The sequence below is a fragment of the Athene noctua genome, chromosome 1, assembly GCF_965140245.1.
Source record: "Athene noctua chromosome 1, bAthNoc1.hap1.1, whole genome shotgun sequence".
Taxonomy (NCBI): Eukaryota; Metazoa; Chordata; class Aves; order Strigiformes; family Strigidae; genus Athene; species Athene noctua.
In genome coordinates this window covers 15,272,533-15,293,180 of record NC_134037.1, presented here as the reverse complement: position 1 = coordinate 15,293,180, position 20,648 = coordinate 15,272,533, and the positions used below count along the sequence as shown (strand labels likewise).

The window sequence follows — 20,648 nt, the reverse complement described above, 5'->3', positions numbered from 1 at the left end:
AGGTAGAGGAAGGGTTATTAATTTATCTTTAAAAACTGTAAAAAGAAAAATGTAGTATTTGTTAAAACTTTCTCCTTGACACTACATTCAACTGTGCCTCACCTGAGACCTCAAATTCTTCAAATGTATGTGCTTACCTTTGTGACAGCTTTTGAAGAAAAGGTAATTTCATCAATAAAAGTGACAATATCATCTGGATCAAGTCTATCGAAGTACTTTGAACACATATCATATGCATGTAGCCACTCATCCATGCTTTCTGGTATTTTTTTAATGAGATGGTGATCACCATTCCAAAAAAGTTTTTGTAACCAGACAGCATAAATAGAGCTTGGTGACAGCATGCTGCCATCTTTTTTAGGAATTTTGGGAGCCAGTTTCGAAATAGATAAGATATTTTGACTTGTAAGGATGGGCTCCAGTGTTCCCAGAGGGTTTTCATTTTCATCTGTTAGCTTTTTGTAATTAAGACCTATTGACAGAAGGAGAAATAGGCAAACAAAAATTATTCAAAATTACATCTACTCAAACTGCACATATATGTGTAAAACAATCAGTACTAAATCAGTATCTGCAGAACTAGAAAGACCCTGCTCCATCTTCTTTTACAGTCATACAGACAGACAGACTGGGGAGGAAAACAGGTTTGTATACAGGTAACACTGGGATTTTATTATGTCCTGATGCATGTGAAATCTCCCAATCCCTGGAACATATTTTAACACTTGCGTAGCAGTACAAACTTAAAAAGCTGATTCTCAAAGAAGCAAGAGTATGTATGCAGTACACAGTACTAGTTTTTTTATATAATGCCTAGAAAACCTCATGTAACAATTCATATTTACTATCTATCTCGGCAAAAATGCAAGGCACTAATCATAGTAAACTAAGGTCAACTTGAGAAAAGACATGTAGACCCACTGACATGAATACCTATGTAACACAAGAGTCCTGTAACTACTTTAGTTCCTACAGGAAAAAACCTCTTACAAATTATTCTAGCAGTAACAAAATATTTCTAGCAACAATACTATTTTATTCACTGTGCATATAATTCTTAAGACAAATGACTTCTATTGCCGTGTTTTCCTTTGTAGACGTAGGACTTGTAATATCTACAAATACTTTGATATTGTTCCTTGCCTACTATCTATAAACTATGCTGAACACTGAGAATTTTGATTAAGGGTGTATTACAGTAGATTTAGTCACTTCATACGGTAAAAAACTAAGTTGTGCCTGATGCATGGTCCTAGGACTTCTTTTTTGAACAACATTTAAAAATAGTTTTGAAGGTAAACAGTTACTGACAGATTTTTCTTTGACAATCATCACAGAACTTGAGTGTTTAAACACACCAATAAGAACTGAAGGTAATCCCTCCTCCCCCCAAAAATTATTGCCTTTTTTTCTTCCTGCAACACATGAATTCATATGCATAATCTCTCCAAATTCTGCAGCAAAGTTACTGTCTGATATACATGAGGTTCCAGTATTGAACAATTAATACATCCCCACAGCAGGTAATCCCATACAGTGTGTATTTTTGATTCTGAAACTGGATTTGGAGTTGTTCAACTGAAAATCAAGGTATTGCTAATAACTGACTAATAAGCAAACTGAAACTAGTACTCAAAATCTCAGAGTGCTTTCCAGCAGCTCACTTTTATAGACATTGTCTGATAATGTAGCACAAATAATGTTCTAGTTCTGCAAAAGGTAACATCATGGATAAAACACAAAATAAGATTAGTCTCTTTAAAACAAACACATTAAATGTTTGATGTTCCTAATTTATTATGTAATTCAGACTGTTGAAAGGTAAAATGCCTTAAGATCATCAAGAATATTTGTGTTAAATTTGCAGTGTTAAAAATTATGCTCTAGGAGGTCTGTATTTTTTCTTTAAAAATTCACTATGAACCAATGACAATAATTTTAACTTGCATCAGCTACAGAAACCCGTTTCTAAATATTTTTTGCCTGCTGTAATAAACTATATTTCCAGCAATACAAAGAGAAGGAACTTACTCCTATAAGATATGACTAACCTACTAAATTACTTACATTCATCCGATATGCTCATCGAAAAAAAATTACCTGGAGAGTATAAACTATACAAGCATAATCATGTCAACAGTCACATAACTGAATAAATACATAAAACAAGAACTCTCCTACCTGGTGCAACTGCTTTGAATTTTTTCAGGAGTCGGATGTGAGTTTCAGGTTTAACAGCATGCTTCACCACTTCTGAGCAACCACAATTTTCAAGGAGTGTAAAATAATAAAGCAACCGCTGGTGGTCTCTGCCTTCAATACTTGGGTAAACATACTTAACCATGTGTTCAAGTAAGGTTTCAGGACTGGTTTTCAGAGTCTCAAACAGACCAAGACTTTGTGCTCGCTCTTCTATTTCCAGTGTCGTTAACCTGTGTTTAGAAATAATTTTGGCTTTAAAGGCCTGGACATGCCATGACAGACACTTCAGCTGGATACTTGGGAGACAGAACAATACTTCCCCTTGTTTAAGGTTCAACTTGGCAAGATATTGTCCTGGGTTTGAGTGAGTAGAAGGGGTTTTCAGTTGCAGGGGAGGGGGCTACAGCAGTGTCCCCCTGTGAGAGGCTTCTTTCAGCTCCTCCGGTTCCAAGTCAAACCTGCCTCTGTGCCAAGGTCGAGCTAACTAACAATGGTGGCTGCACCTCTGCAATAATGTATTTAAGATGGGGAACCTGGGAGGAGGAGTTGGAGTTGAGAAGAACATCTGTGTGAACACCAAGGTCAGTGGAAAAAAGGAGGAGAAGTGGGGTGAGATATGGTGCAGCCCGTGGTGAGACGGCAAGGCTGCCCCCCCACCACCCACAGAGGTCTACAGTAGAGCAGACACCAATCTGCAGCCTGTGGAGGACCCCACACCAGAGCAGGTGACTGTGTCTGAAGTAGGCTGGGACCCTGTGGATAGAAGCAGCCCCCCCTGTTGTAGTTAGGTGCTGGAAGTACAGCAACATGTGGGGGTGACCAATGCTGGAGCACCTAAGGAAATGCTGAAGCCTGTGGCAGGGACTCATGTCAGAGAAAGTTCATGAAGGACTGGCTCCTGTGAGAGGGGAACCACGCCGGAGTAGGAGAAGAATGCCAGAATTTCACTCCACCCCCACAAGCAGAAGCAGCGGCAGGACTGACCACACTCCCCATCCCCTGTCCCACTGGTGGGGAGGCAGTAGAGGTATCGGGAGCAAAACTAAACGCAGGAAGAAGGGAGGTGTTTTCAAGATGTGATAATGCTTCTCACGGTCCTATTCCATTAAATGCTGTTGTTGTTAGTGTCTATTACATTTATGTTCTTTTTTTCTTTCCCTAACAAGTCTGCCTTTTGTCCATGACTGTAATGGGTGAATCATCCCTCTCTGTCGATTCTTAAGCCTTTTGTTTTACTTTCTCCTTACCAGCACTGGGGGGGAAGGGGTGAGCTAGCAGCTGTGTGGTGCTCACTTGCCCTCCAACAGATATTTCATAAATATTTAGATAGTTGCTGTTCTCCATAAATAAAAACTAAGGAGTTCTTGTATTTCCTGATCTTGTGATGTGTTGACTTGGACATGCAGATTAAGGGTCCTGAATACCAAACTGGGATTCAAAGCAACATTTCACATCTCTAAGTACAGCTATATGTAAAAATAGACATATGTCCAGAGTATGCGTACAGGAAGCCTTTTAAAAAAAAAAAAAATAAAATATTTTAAAAAAACCTAATCGCACAGAAAAAAAAAAACAAAACCCCCAAACCCCCCATTTCTGGCTGAATAATGCTAGAAAATCCTATTGCCTGATTAGATGTTCTCCTGATCTATTACATTCTATTTTCTGTGGTTGATGAGCACCTGTGCATGCTTTGAAAGATGTTATCACTGAAAATTGGCTCTTGCCCACTAGTTAATCTACTTGACACTATTATTCATGCTTAGCATATTTCATTTGACAGTTTTATCAAGTTGCTTCTCAAATTGTCATCCATGAAAGCTTATGAAAATATCAGCAAGGCTTGGGTTGACCTCAGTCAGTCTCACTGCTTCAGGAAATTTTTTTCCTGACCCTTTTGAAAAGAATACATTAGCTCTTTCACAGCATGAATTCAGACACCTCCAGCTGACTACATAAAAGATAGCTGAATGCAATCACTCCTTTTTTCCCTCAGCCAGGAAAAAAAATGGGTGCATATCAAGGAAGTCTCATCTTAAGTTCATACCTTTCTCAATTGAAAGTTTTACCTAAAATCTGAGGAAAGAAGTAACCTATAGATGACTACCACCTTGAGTCTCCCCAGAGTCCAAACATATGCCACATTAGATAGTATTATTTCATTTGGAAATCTGTCATCTTCTAATGTTATTTGATTTTCTTCTACCTTTAAATTTGATTAAATTAGAATTTCAACATCAATTTTTCTTGAGTATAAATGACATACGTAAGGTAGTGTTTCTCTGATAGCCAAGTAAAATATGGTTAAGTTTCATTCATAAAGATGGTTTTCTTACAACAAATACCACAGACACAACCTTCTCTCAGTTTAAAAATGATTCTCTGATTTCTGAGGGAGAACGTTATTTTTGAGTTATTTTTACATCTAGAACCAGTTAGGTTGTTAAATTTGTAAGCATTATTTTAATAGTCTAAATTCTTGTTATTTGTTAAGTGTTCTACCAATCAGTATGATATCAAAGTAAATAAAGCATCATTCACTCTTAATATTAGACAAAACAGACACCTGGACCTGAATCAAGAGTGTGATCTTAAATACATTTTTCTGTCTACATCTAAAGTACAAGCTAAAGGCTAAATGGACATTAAATTATAATGACAGGATGTACAGAGGTTTGGCATGGGTGGGGGGGGGGGGTCGCTGTTAGTAGATAGGAAGGGTTCATTATGGTGTTCAGAAAGGTTCTGGAATAAAAGATTCTGTGACAGGCAAACATAAAATTTCCTGTCGCTGAAATAATAAAACACATTTTACAGATTTCTGGTAATCAACTGATCAGAATCTTCAGAAGAAACGATTAGGATTATATTTTTTAAATTTTAATGTAAATTTAAACAATTTCATCAGACTCAAATTCACAACATAAAAACCCACGATGTTTATTTGACATCAAGTAATCAAAGAAATAGTTAATATAAGCTAAGTGTTTCTTTTGAGCTTCTTCCTACGTAAAGTGGCTTATAGAAATACTGCATATTTGGTTAAAGAGATTAAGTCTTAGAATAAACTTCTTTTCAGTTCAGAATGAATGCATAACGAGGCATGCATTATTAATGCCATAATCCCAAGACTAAAATATACTGTAATGGCCATATGCTGTCAATCAACTTTAAAATGAGATTATGATACAACAAAAACATGCTCAGTAGCATATTATGCTATTATACATCAATTTTCAAGACTTTTTTGAATTTCATTAGGCAAGAGGTTGTTACTTCGTACTTCAGTGATTTCAGAATTCCATGAATACTAACTCACGGAGGATAAGAACAAAGAAAATGATAAAAAACCACTGCAGAATACCTCAGGTAATTTTCTAGTCCCAAAGAAGTCAGCTTCCTCTTTCACACTCACCCCAGTGTTGCCATGTTTATATCTTGACTGTCTATTTTGTTTAAAGCACTAAATAATTTAGCAGCATCAAAATTTAGAGGGTATGACTTCTCTGTTTTCTGGAGGAAGCGAAGAAAATCTCAGAATGTTATTTCATCTTCTTAGATCTTGTACCAATATCTATCAGGCTTTGGTTTTTATGCCTCATGTTTTATAAAACCTTGTAATGCTTTTTAATTAATACTTAATGTTAAGAGAGGTACAAATATTGCTGCAAGCTAAAGCTGATTTCACAATTTAAAATTTGAAACAAAACTAGACTAATTTGATTATGTCTGTCAGAACAGTAGATAAGGGCTGCTGTATTACACAGGGGGCTCTGCATCACTGTCATCTGAATGCACTATTCAGATACAAAGCTTAGTCTTTCATCAAATGGGTTTATTCATTTTTCAGTGGGCAAGAAGTACTTATCTGAGTGACAAGATGTCAAAGTTAAAAAAAAAAAAAAAAAAGGATTAAAAAAAGTCCTGAAGCCAAGTCTTGAATAGAAACTAAAACATCCCTCCCCTCATGCCCCCCACTAATGTCAGGTCTGGTCTGCCATCACCTTGTAGGCTAGAACAGTTCCATAGATATATTGTAAAAACCAGTGCTTCTATAAAAAAAATGAAACTAAGATGAATAGATGAATAATGTGAACGGGAAGCTCCAATATATTTATTTCCTTTGCTATTATGTAGAAGAGAGATCAACAAATAGCAAAACTCTTTTTAAAAATAAATAATTATATAAAAACTATCATGCTTCAGGACATGTTCCAAAGAACTGTAAACATTACTAAAAGATAAGCTCTTATCAGAAGAGAGCAATAAGAATTCAAAGCCATGGAAACCTAAACACTGAAACAAAAGTCCCAGGACATTTAGAAGAGCAATAAGAAACATATGGACTTTTATCCTTGCTTGTAATACCTATTTTTGTGGATGGCTACAAAAGCATCACATGGAAAAGACAAAAATTCCCAAACTATCACAACACAAGAAATATGAAAGCACAAATTAAACTCTACCCCAATATACTTCAATTTTCTCATATGTTAGCACATATTTTTGTGTAACAGAATCCTATGTGTATTTGCAGGGAAGACAACTTACCCACTGTCAGTGAATAAAAATTCCAGATGGGTCATATAAACTTCCCAAAGTGGAACACTGTATTGCTGAGCCAAAGAAACAGCAATCTTGTAGACATTGTCCTCAAGCGTTCTTACAGAGAAGAGACACAATAGAAAACATGAAAAAGTTACACTAAGCCACTAGAGACATGACATGAAAATAAATATTTACATTAGAAAACAATGATCTCTTTTTAAAATTTTTTTTTTTTTATTCAAAACCCAAGCAACTAGAATCACTGTTGCATAAAAGTTCATGAAATGTGTCTTCTTGTATTTGTTTATAATTGGTCCTGCACTAGGGGGAGGGGGAAAAAAAAAATCATACAGAGATATTCCAAAGACAGGCACCTACTCCACATAGACTTTGGTTCTCAATGACAGTCTCTGCTTAAGCCTTGTACTGAAGCAAAAATGACAGGTTTTATTTCATTTCAAGTACAAAGTGATAAAGGCTGTAACTTGTTACAGTTAGCATTTATTTGATTTAGCTGCAACACCTAAAATGTTTTAGCACAACTATATGTAGGTCCTCAAAACTCCTCCCAGTTCAGACAGAAACACTCAGTATTTGCAAACTAAAGGAAGGTGTGAAAATATCCAGCTCCACCCTGTAAATGTCCTCAAAATATTAAAAACTGTTTTTCTGTTACTGTATATCCTTTAACAAAACAACAGATGGAGAATTACATGATCAAAACCTGAAGTTAACTTCATGTTAATTTTTACTAATCCACTGAAATTAGCATAGTTCAACTAGACACACCTGGTTCTTGTTTTTAGACTGATATAGGAGCAGTGCTATTAAGGCTGATGCTGGGTTTTTTGCATTTTGCTTTGGGTTTGTGGTTTTTTCTTTCTTCAGGCTAATTCCAAGAAAAACACTATATGTTTGTAATTACATCCTAATAGACCTGTCATGAACAACTTTTTAAAAAATGCATTTAATGTGAACACTGTTGATTAATTCTTTAAATAAAAGGTCATGTGGGACTAAGGAAAAAAGCCTTACACAACATGAGCTAATACAAAATACATTTGCAAATGTCAGTAAATTAGTTTACAAAATTATATAAGACTCATGTTAACTCCATAAACTTGAGTGGCATTATCATATTACGTTTATGTTTCTTCCTTAGATTCTTTTCATCGTTTTCTACAATCCCTGCAGGGTACGGGTAGGGGGCAGACTTTGCAGAGCAACAGTAACTTTTAGTACATTTTCTATACCATCATCATGATGAAAAAACCTGCAGATTAAAGTGCGTATCTTCCCAGTTCTTTTTTTGTCATTTGCAAACACAGATCTATACCATATCTTGATCCATGCTAAACAAGGCTTAAAGCTGGAGACTATGACTTCCTCACCACCCTAGGTGAACAGCTAACACATCCATACACCTTAATTCTGATTTTTAGATGCTCTATCCAACATATCATTGCATTCCACTGTGACAGTTGCTACAGATATTATAGAATTAAAAGAAGATATATGATGTAGAGTAGAAAAGCAAAATGCCAAGCAAGAACATAATGCTAAAAAATCTTCACAACCAGCTATCAGAATAGCCTTTGCATTATAACTATTGCTCTAGCAGTAAAAAAAACAAACCAAACCAACGCACACACAAACAAAACCCCCCCCAAAAAAATAAAAAAATGCACAACCTTTTTGTAATGACTCAACATTTTAAGACAAGCAGTGAAGCACTGAAGATCTCAGAGCAGGTGAATGGGTGGGGGAAGCCACCCAAAAGCTGGCCTCAAGTGAAAGAATAATTTTGAAACCTTATACACCATAGCTGGTCTGAAGTTATATGGGATTTCATGTGATTACTCAAGAATTCCTATTCAGTCTTGCTCTAGTTTACCTAATTCTTCTTTAGATACATTCTGACTCTATTTTGCCCAAATAAATTGTTAACTGCTTGAGAACTAACCTTGATTATGTCTGTGAGGCACCCAAATCTTTAAATGTTTGATAAATAATGCATAATAAGCTCTAATGACAATACACCAAATATGGAAGATAAAATTGACAACTATTTGTTAAGCAGTTTTAGCAAATTTCTCCTTCTAGTACAAAGCTGTTTTGCAAATAAGATAGCATCTCTTCCAGGTGTTGTTCCTGCAAACAGCACTTCATGAAAGATTAAAAACATGGAGGCACTTAATGATAATTTAAAAATAAGAAAAAATACACTACACAATTATATTGAATTTGCACATTGCTTTCATTAGAAAATGCAGATTAAGAGTCATCTGAGAAGATTAAAGCAAGGAAGCTGCAAACTGAACAAATAATTAATTGGATCTTTGCAACTGCCCAATATGGAACTGCCACTCTCAACCACATGCTACGAAGCCTTATTTTTACTAACCTTATCCTGTTGTGTTTCAATTTCTACTTGCTGTAAGAAACTTTCTCCTTATAATTATTTTTACAAAAGACAATATCTAAAGGACTCTGGAATGAGAATGTAAGTAAGCATGCTACATCCAAAACAAGTATCTGTAATAACAGAAGGATCTTTGTTTTGAAGTTACTGTAGATAATCATCCAGATGTAACATTCACCTAGTGACACTCTACTGATACGGTATGTGCTAAATGAACAATATATATAAAACAGGTAAATTCCAGTGGAAACATGAGAAGATGCTTACAAGCTGTTTTTATGAATGCAGTGCCAAACTCTATGCAGATACAGATTTTATAGATGTAAAGCAGCAGCTTAGTTAGCATTCAAAACCCGAGTTAACATTCAAAATTCTTAATCGGTACTTCGTATCAATATTTTTTTACTAATAAATTTCTGTTGGAACTGTAGCTATAAAGTAGCTACATAGGTGGAAGACTGTAAACATGTAAACATACTCTTCAAAATCTTATGCACAGAGTAGTTTAAAATTATGTTACAAATTTTATTAAAAGCTTCTTATTGCACTTCCTTGGGCAGTCTAGCAGCTATTCAGCTGCAATTGTCTTCAAAACACAGAGTTCCAGTATATTCATGACTTTTCCACAGCTTAAAGTGCTTACAGATGTTAATTAAAGGTATTTTTTTAATGAAAAATCAATACTATCCCAAATCTTTCTTTCTATTCTGGTTAACTGAAAGGTGAGACAAAAGCATACTAAATATGAGAACATGCACAGTGAAGGCTTCAGTACTTCTGAATGAATACAGGATAAAGACAGTGTACCATACAGTAGCTTTAACTAAATTATTAAAGGTAAAATACAGTTTAATAACTTTTTTTTAAAACTATAGTTCATTACAAACTCTGATGCTTGAGCATACTCTAATATACTTCCAGGACAGGTTTACAGGAGATGAAAGGAAGAGATCAGACCTCCAATTAGTTTTATTCACCCCTGATTAGCTTTTAATGGGAGCTATAACTCTTTGTTTACTAACTGCTAATATTAAAGTTATCGATTTAGCATATTTTATTTAAGTGGAGTAGTTGAATAGAAAAGGCTTCAACTCTAGCAACATTACAGTGTAAATATCTAAAGCAACTTGTAACTTATCCCTTCTAAATGTCACCACTTCTTTCAATTTACTTTCCTGATTTAAACCTTAAAGCAATTTAATTTTAAAATAAAGAAAACAAACGTAATAGACATCACTTACTCTGCCAATCCTAGTATTGTTTCTCTCTTGTACTGACTATCTGCTGTAAACCTCTGCACATCCACTCCTTTGCCAAGTCCTTGCAGAATCTGAGCTTGAGTGAAATCCAGTAGTCGTTCATTGTAGTAATGCAGCTGATTTATCAAAGTTGCAATTTCTTCAGGCCAGTCTGTATAGCCATACTGAGTAACATGCTTTGTGACCATCTGAATCAACTCTTTTGGATCAGCCTGTGAAAATAATTGACAACAAACTAATAAAAAGCCCTGTAAATTTCTGGGAAAAAAAAAAAAAAAAGAAAACCCCAAACCATTTTACAATTGATCCCTGTGTTCAGAACTGAAATATGTTTCCATTTCTGAGAAGTTTTAACTACAACAGATATTCCAAGTATCTGTAAGGCCGATTCACTGTGACATTAAAATTGATTCTTTTGGAATGTTTTAGGCTATTTTATACACTAATAAAATTCAAACAAACCCTTAACCAAATTAATAGTAATAAGTACTTCGCTATAACTGAAGTTACTTGTTTTTGAAAACCTCATTTTTAAACAAACTTGAACTAGGCAACTGGTTTGCAAGACGTTTCAGCAAATCAAAGAAAACTTACCAAATCTCTCCTTTATTACAAACACTAGAAGTAAGTTTATGCGAAAACAGAGACTCTGTCTCAAAAATAAGAATGAAAGCAATATTGCAAACTGGGTTTTTTGTTACTGAATTTCTGATACACTTCTATTATACAGAATTGATAACAGCTTAACATTTTAGGTGTTCAGCACTGATACTTTCAAAGACTGAGAAGTATTGCAGGATCTGCAAGTTACACGTGAGGCATTGCCTACACCCTGAAACCTTAAATAATTAAATATTGATCATCCATGAATTAGGAAAACTTTTGTTTTCAAAATACCTTCATCACAAATAAAACTTACTTTTCCATATTACAAATTATACATCAAGTGCATATTTAATCAACCACTAATTTCTGTTGTCAAAACCCACATATCAAAGCAACATTTTAGGACATGAAACGAATACAGTCTGCATGTTTGACACAGAAGGAACACACATACTGTAGAGAGTTTCCAATTATCTCAAGATCTGGACAGTGGCTGTATCTAGGCACCTCCACTTGAGCACAGATGTGTGCAATGTGTAATCACTCAGCACACTCAATACCTTGATCTCTCTCTCCCATGAAAAATGAGGCCATAAGTAAGCACGATGACTTCTGGGTAGCACCCATTGAGGAAGAAGTGTCACTAAAAGAGACACTAAAAGATACCTGGGGATGCCAACTGTAGTTGAAATATTTTATAAAATAAACAGCTGATTTTAACCACCATGATCTCAGAAATACTGAGTGTACTGGACAAACATACTTTGCTTGTATTACAGAATGATTCTGCTAAATTAGAAGCTAAACTTAAGAATATTAACTGGAGTGCACAGCAGGGTAAAACATTCACCAAATGACTGAACCTTGAGGCGTGCTTGAATTTTTCTATGACTTGCTGGTCACTCTAAATTGATTTTTTTAAATTTTTTTTTCTTCTTTTCAAGTCTTAGGTGATGGGCTGCTCACCAAGTCATATTAAATGCTACAGGGCATCCTTTTTCCTCTCCACATGATATTTTTCTGAAGCCCTCTAAACATTGCAAACGGATTGATTTTATAAACAACATCAGTAGTTCTTTCAAGACTGCTTAGAAAATTGGTTACAGAATAATAAAACCTCAGAAAAGAGATAGGCAAGCAGAGCAGTACCACTACAATACAATTATATCACCTGGAAACCAATCCACTGCTTATTATGAACTCTGGTATCTCATTTTAGGTTATACACTAGAAAACAGACCATGGAGACAGAGAAAGTCAGAGCAAGATGACAAAAACTGTTTAACATAATTGCCTAAATCTTCTGTACAGTCCACAGATAAAGGCAGGTCCCTCTGACAACCTATGAGAGTAAATGTCCTCCCTCTTGCTAGGTTTCCCCTCTCTCCATTAAGAAGAGTAGAATCCAATGTTAGCACTCTTTTTGCAGGGTACAAATGGCTTCTGAAGATGAAAAGATAACATTTTTATTAAACTATGATAATAAGTTAACAATAACTTAAAATACTAATAACTAAACCAGGTAGATTAAAACAACTCTATTTTTGGTCCACTGTTGTCTTCACTACATTGGGCAATCATAATCTCTAAATGTGAAATACCTTTTTTAAAAAGTACTGTGCCACTTCCAATCACAACATTTTAAGTTGTCACTCTCTCAAATGACATCTATTACTAGTGACAGCCTTTATTCCGCATTTGTTACATTTCCCTAAAAGCATCTGCGTGCAATCTTTCATGCTGCCTGTTTATACTTCAAAGTATAAACACCTTAGAGCTATCTAATCATCTTAATTATTTTCTTGCTAATACCTCCGCCAAATAATACCTACAAAGACGCAATAAGTGCACGGTTCCACCAGGGCTGCTCTCCATCAAATTGGTCAGTACTGTTTCACTGTTTTTCTTGTTTGAATCTCTTCTACCTCTTGTCTCCCTAACAGGTTATAAAAAAAAATAAAATAAAAAAAACCTGGATCAAGAAACACTGTGTGATAAAAGTAGTACCACAACAAATAATAATGATGAAAAACTGTTAAAGGAGGGAAAGAGAAGGAAGTGGAAAATAGTCTGATGTACATGCTGTTTAAAGGATCAGCGCAATCCTTGAATGTACATATGAGGAACGAGAAACAAAAAAACTACATTGATGTTTGTCACCAAGATAACTAAGTCCCACTACTAATATCTCTTCAGGGTTCTGAAGTTTTGACATATGTTATAAAAGGGATGGCTCTGAAAAGTATCACAAAAATTATTTAAAGGATTTAAGAAACATATAGTAATACACAAATAGTATCTTTGGAAATAAAGTCTTAGGGTCTATTGAGCTTATTAACAACAGAACAGAATCATACCCTGTATGAATACCCATCTATGTAATATCCATACAAACTCTTCCATCTAGGAGATAAAAGTATGAGATCTGATGAACCTGTACATTAATGTACATGCATATACGTATATCCATTGAGATTAAAGAAAACACAAGTTGTTCTTTTAATTGCAAGCTGTTGTCAAGGATAGTGTTGAATCCTCCACCACCAAAAATCTTCCAATCAAGTGTTGTCCTCTTTTATGCCTCACAAGAACTATGCTCCAAACTATGAGAGCATGTGAAATCAAAAGTTAGAGAAATCTCACAGCCTGCTTTATTCAAGAGCCTATACTGCTATCTGATGTGACTGCCTAAATTTTTTTAATCTATAAAAATTACTTTTTGCTAAGTTGCAGTTGTTCACAAAACTCATTTATTGAAATGATGCACCGTTTTCTTTCTCTCGGATTTGTCATCCTTCAACAGATTTTAAATGCTTTCTTAAATGACAGTGCTGGTTGCCCAGTATTTATTAGGCATTCAACACAAACTCAATGAAGAAACCATAAAAAGCTAGTTTCAAGGTGCATAGAACTTGTATTTCATGATTTTAAATATTCATTCTTTACCATCTTTACATTTTTAATAATACATGTTTTTTAAAAGATAAGCACAAATATTCTACACCCATTAGATACCTAGTTCAATTAGACATGATGCTTATTCTAACATTAATATAGAAACATCATTATAGCTGTTATTGCCAGTATTCAAAAAAAGTCTTAATAGTTTTTAATTGAGAAGACCATAATAACTAACTAGTAACAGTAGCTGGCAATAAAGAAAATCAGCAAAATCAGTAAAACCTGACACTTACTGCAGCATTCATAGAGTTTACAAAATCTTTTGACTCTCTTAAAATTGTAACATGCACTTTAAAAAAAAAATCTCTACAGCAATTTGTGTAAATACAAATGAACTTTGACAGGTAAGATGGATCTCTTTCTAAAAAGTCATATTCAACTTGTTCTTTTTCTAATGTTATCTGTCAAAAAAACCCCAAACTGCTACTGCACTATTATCTCTGTTGGCTTTTCAGATTATTTCAGATACTTAGAAAGTGTGCCTAGGTCTTCAACTCCCCACTTTGCCAGATAAATTTCCTCCAGTACTTCTAGGCAGATGTTTGAACATGGCTTCCCCTCCTTGATGATTCAGAAGGGTATTTTTAGTCATGAACAAAGCAGTAAACATAGGGTAAGTCTAGAGAAGCCACAAGAGCTGACCTGAATATATTACACCTTTAACTCATGAGCCTCCCTAACATTGCCAAGGGAAATCCCTTGTGAGCCAATGCATTTTACTCATCAATTGAACTAGCACTATGTTTCGTGCTGTAAAAGTGTTGTCTTGGGGATGGTGAAAGGATTTGGCATAGGCTTCGCTTGGTAATTAAGGGGAAAAAAAAAAAAAAAAAAAAAAAGAAAAAAGCACCCATCACTTCAGCATAATTTCAGTCAATTTATTTTTTGTTATCAGATGTCATTTATTTAGCACAGATCAGGACAGGATACTGTCCATATTACACCACAAGCCATTACTAGTAAGCCTCATCTGGAGATCAGGGTCCACCTGACAAGATGTTTTAAAGCAGTATTTCTAATTCATGATCCTCTGGTAGTCACACCTGTGAAAGCCTTCAGGATCTGTACATCACTGCAATATTATAAAAGCAACACTGGTATTAAAAAGAGATAAGAGGTTTTGATCTTGGAATGTCTTTACCATGATCCCTAAAATAATCTTCAATTGGATTTTTTTTTTTCCCCCTGGCAAGTTGCTATTTCTTTTTTCTTTCAAATCTCTTAATTCAGAAATACACACCAGGAAAAAAAAAATAGTAATTTGAGTCATTTTTTCTCGTGTTCCTCTTCTGCTCAGGTAATGGCAACAATTTTATAGCTATGGTAAAAAAGATAAATAATAAAAATCTCTACTGTAAACACATCATTGAGATAATATTGGATCCCTGTAAGGTTATTTAACCCGTTTATTTCTTTTAAGACCAGGAATCTTTCCATTTGTTCTAAAAATTAATATTATGCTTCTGGTTTTGTTTTTAATACAAATGATCTTCTAATTAATTATAATACAGAATTGACTAGGAACACTGATGAGAAAAGCTGCTTAGATCATTGAGGCTAATCCATGCATAATTACCCTAAATATGTAACTGATATTGTGGACCTTTCTGAAGTTGCAAAACATTTCCATCACCTTTTGAACTGTAATATTTTGGTAATGGTCAAAAACTGCAACCACAGTGAGCCACAGGAATCCAAATGGGAAAGCAAAGAATACATTAAGTTGTGCCCAGATTCTTGCAACACCATGTTTGTTCTAAACTATTGTAAGTGATTGTACTGGGTCTGGCTGAACTGGAATTGGTTTTCCCCTATAGCAGCCCTCCCGGTGCTGAAGGCCAGAATAGACTGTGATGGTTTGACTCTGGCTAAATGCCAGGTATCCACCAAGTCGCTCTATCACTTCCCCCCCCCCCCCCCCCTTCCCTTTGTTTTCTCAACAGGGTAAAGAGGGGAAAGAAGATAAACTAACCCTTGTGGGTAAAACAAAAGCAGTTTTAATATAAGCAAAGCGAAGCAAAAGTCCGCGCGCGGAAGCAAAAGCAAATAGATTTATTCTCTACTTCCCATGAAGAGGTGATGTGGGGCCTTCTCAGGAGCAGGGCTCCGATACGCGTAGTGGTTGCCTGGGAGGACCAAGGGTGACCCCACCCCCTTCCTCCTTTCTCCCAGCTTTATACTGAGCAGACGTCACATGGTCTGGAGTATCCCTTTGGTCGGTTTGGGTCAGCTGTCCTGGCTGTGTCCCCTCCCAAGATCTTGCCCACCCCGTCCCACTGGGGGAAATATCAGAAAGAGCCTTGGTGCTGTGTAAGCACTGCTCAGCAGCAGCCACCGCACCAGGGTGCTGCCAACACCCTGCCAGCTCCCAGCATAAACCACAGCACCTTGAGGGCTGCTATAGGGGAAAACCGATTCCAGTTCAGCCAGACCCAGTACAGTGATTCTAAAAAAAGGGATCATGCTACAGAGGAACACACATATGCCAAGCAAAAAACCCTAATGCTTAGCAAAACCAGGAGATGACAGCACGTGAGCAAAGCAAGAGACACCAGGGAGCAGGGTGTAAAATTCCTGATGCATATACAGTTGCACTTTGGTCACTATCCTGCCTCTAGTTGTTGCCTTTCTAAGAGAACCAAACCACACCTCTGGAAAGCACTTACATTTCAGGGAGGAGTGCTCTCCTTAATCCTTGTAACAACTGTCACAATCCCTGCAGCAAGAGATTCAATGGGCTATAAATTTGATGGAGAAGGAGGCAAAAAAAGCAGAAAAAAAGAATGAAGTACATATAGGCAACACTTTTCCTTACATAGAGAAGCAGGAAAAAAACTTTACAGGAAAGAAATCATTCACTTAAGAAGCAAAATTCTGAATGTGCCTCTTCACTCAAGAAATAAAATCCATCCCTCCATGGGACAACCTTTCATTAATTATCTCAATGACACTTGTCCTCAACATGGCTGTTGTCATGCTGTGAGTCAGGAGTACACTACCTTAGACACAGCACCATGCATTCGGGGTGGCCTACCTTTCAAATCACAGCTGTCTCACATCTGATCTGCTCAAAGATAAAGCGTATGGCTGAGATGGAAGACTAGAACATCTCAGAAATAAAACCTGTACTGCCACATCACTCAAGTGCAAGGATACATCAACTTTCTTTGTCCTCCCACTACTGCAGCCATGTATATTGTTGGGTGACAACACCAATTTGTTCAGGATCAGCTTTCACAACCATTTTTTAAATGGATACAGGAAGCAGAAAATCCCATCAACCACTTGTGAACCCACACTAAGTCAACATATAAGGATATCTACTAGCATACTTTTTACAAGCTGCAAGATGCACCAGAATAAAGTTGCACAAACTAACAAAAAAAATGAAGCAGAGATGAACTATGCAATAAATCCTCAATTATCAAGCCTATAGGTTGGTCATATACATTCAGAAAATATTAAAACAATTTTTATTTTGGATTTATAATCTTAAGTGATCCATCAGAAGTTTTTGTACCATACTCTAATGTCTCAGGTATATTTAACGATTTTAAAGCTCTTAAAATATGCTTGTCACCACAGTACTTACATGGGTGATACAAACAAGCAATTTCACACTCAAAATGTAGCTACGAATTTTGTAGATCCAGAAATGCAGCAGTGGACTCCACTTCCCTAGATACCCTTCTCACTGTCACCACAGATTTCAATCAGATTTCTCTTTTTTCCAAGAACTGAAACTGGATTTTTTAAAACTTCATTTCAGATGAGCGGCTGTATAAACCAAAACATCCAAGATGACAGTTTAAAAGCCAGTACACCATTAGCTCTCATTTGAAGTGTCCAAGTTAAAAGCACTCCCAAACTTATACATCATACAGACACAACTTACAACATGTTATACAAAATGCAGATTACACAAGTGACCGAGAGCTTCACAGTCCTAGTCTGTTTAGGAGTTTTAAGGCTAGTACTAACTTAAAAGGTTTATTTGAATTTCCAGGGAAACTAGCAAAAAGTGAATATGTAAATTTGCAGTGAAATTAGAATAAACTAATTCCTGACAAAAACCCAGCCAAAAACAAGAACTGGTGAATTATAAGAGGAACACAAAACCACAGGTACACAGCTTGCAAATAAGCACTCACAATTTCAGTGAAATTGGAACTACTTAATTTTATTTCCAAAGTCCTGTGTTCTTCCACTATCACTTACTATAGTAAGACCTATGATAACAATTCAAAAGCAAACACATGATCATAAATTACATTTGATGCAAAAGTGCTTTGTTGATTTACGAGCAAAAATACGTTGGGAATACAAAAATCTACAAAAGGCTGCACAATTTTAGTATTTCAAAATCGAACTCTAAAAAGAACAAATCATCTCTTTGTGTTTTTTTTTTTTTTGTTTGTCTGCTTTTTTAATAGAAGGAATGCTCTGTGTTTTGAATAAGCAAGCTTCTGAAACGTAATGGTTGAAAACTGAAACACGCTTGGAATAGGAAGGTAGCACACACCACTATCACTTCAGCGTCATTATGCTGGAAACTAGCTGAATCTTAAAAGGACAGAAGGTTGCCCAAGATGCTGGTATGATTAAAGATATCACCTAAGTGGAATCCCAGGAACATTTTCTGCCAGCAAAGTGCCCACAAAAGATTGAGTAACAAAGGACTGAGAGTTAAGCTGTTAGTTTTGAATTATGAATTGGATGTTGCTAACACACAACCTTAAAATAACACTACCTGTTGGTTTTATTTTTGCATCAGAAATTACACTGAAGATGGTATTAGAATTGGGTTAAGCATCTGTTACACAAAACCATGTTCTGCAAAATTTAATGCTATTTGCAGAGGTACCACAATCACTGGCTAGAATTATCAGAATATTCAAAACCTGGAAGAAAATGCAGTTAACAAATTTGATTTCATCTATACATTTTGTTTTGTTTTAAAGTCAATCAGCCACTCATCACAAAATTTCATCATATAGTCTGCCAGGATATCTGCAGTATTGAATATTAATATCTGCATGTTAGTATAAAAATTGCCTTGAATTTTTACTGAAGATATTTTAAGGTAAATTCCTAACAGATGAAACTTGGTTACAAAAGTAACACATGATCTTTTAATAGTCAGAAGCAGAAAAAACAAAGTGTCTTTAAGCCCAAACAAAACGATTAGGTATAAGTTAAATCAACAGTTTCCAGTACAGAAGCCAGTACTGCTGCAGAAAAAAAAAAAAATCATGTAAGAGAAAACATAAAAATAATTCAAAAAGTTGTCCAGGCAGTTGTTTCTGGTTGTGTTGAATGACTTGTGTCTGAAGAGTTGAACAAATTGCTAATACCCAATTTTAAATGCTTTTTTTCTTTGTTTTCAATCAGCTATTCCAGCAAGAGTGAGGAACAACTCATCCCAAGAGAAAATGTTTTCATAGTTTCTTTTTTTACCTTTTTTACCTTGTTTTCTCTTACAGACTCTCTTATTGAGTAAAATATTGACAAGTCAGGTTAGGTAGAGAAATCTCATCTCATCATTTCACCTGACAGCTGTTTTACTGGAACTAATATATAATATTTAAAAGGTTAAAACGTCATCTAAAAGAACATCTCTGAAAATAGAAAATTACTACAGAGTTTTGAGTGAAGTGCCTACTAAATTCATAGTACATAATTTGTTTCCTATTTGCAGTCAGCATTAGTCTCAATAAATAAAGTCACAGCTTAGGTAATTATCCTAACCTTCTATCTCCCTTTTCTCTAAAAAAAATCATTGTGCTTTCTTGTTGAATAAATTATGTTATTGTATATTCTTTTAAAATATGTTTTTATTCTTGATCTGTATGGCAGCAGCTGTACTCATATACAGACTCTGGGACAAGCATACACTCCTACTGTGAAACTCCATTATAATATAATACAGTTTTAGTTTAAGTACAATACTGCATCCTTTTAATTTGCAGTTACTTGACTGAATACACGCAAATATTTCTGTATCTTACTAATTTAAAGCCTGAAAACTAAATATTTCATCTATAAAACATGTAATTACCTCTTCCCTGACAGTTATTAAAACACAAGTCAAATATTTTTTCATTCTAATCCAGGAGCACTGCTAACACTTCTGATTAGAAGCATGGATTTCTCAGCGACTACCTTCTCTTCTTGTGATGTACATTTTCATTAATAGGTTCTTAGGCTACATTTATAGATGCCAATCTACCATGTATACACAACTCTCTAAGAAGAAAAAAACAACCTAACACATAGAAAAAAACCCTACCACCAAACAGCCAAATCACCAAAAAAAAACCCGAAGAGATGGAGAAGCCATCTCTCTCACTTGATGGCAATTCCTGAAAAATTACCTATGTAGCCAACCAGGATTGAATAAAATTTTGCTAAAATATTTTGTGTTCTATGATGAATAGAAAACTTCAATCAGGTTGCTTGTAAAATTAATGAGGCTCACTGACTGGGGAAAATAGTTATGGAAGCACAGAAAAGTAGAAGGGAAGATAAAGCCAATTGACTAGGGAAAGATTGCTTGAAAAAGCTATTGGTCACCTTTATACTGTTTCCCAGAGAGGAACAAAACCCTTTCCAAGAAAGAAAGCATTAGCACTTATCCCAACTACCTCCCT

General features: G+C 35.4%; 1 protein-coding gene across 3 annotated transcripts in view; it reads right to left on the bottom strand.

Annotated features, from left to right (window-relative positions):
* Positions 1–20,648, bottom strand: part of NBAS (NBAS subunit of NRZ tethering complex) — a 192,291-nt gene that overhangs the window by 68,686 nt on the left and 102,957 nt on the right. For all 3 annotated transcript variants that reach the window (XM_074895621.1, XM_074895620.1, XM_074895622.1), the window contains 4 exons: positions 10,414–10,643; positions 6,754–6,864; positions 2,182–2,432; positions 138–472 (listed from right to left, as the gene is read on the bottom strand). In XM_074895621.1, the coding sequence (XP_074751722.1) occupies positions 138–472; positions 2,182–2,432; positions 6,754–6,864; positions 10,414–10,643 (927 nt within the window). The remainder of the gene's footprint in view (positions 1–137; positions 473–2,181; positions 2,433–6,753; positions 6,865–10,413; positions 10,644–20,648) is intronic.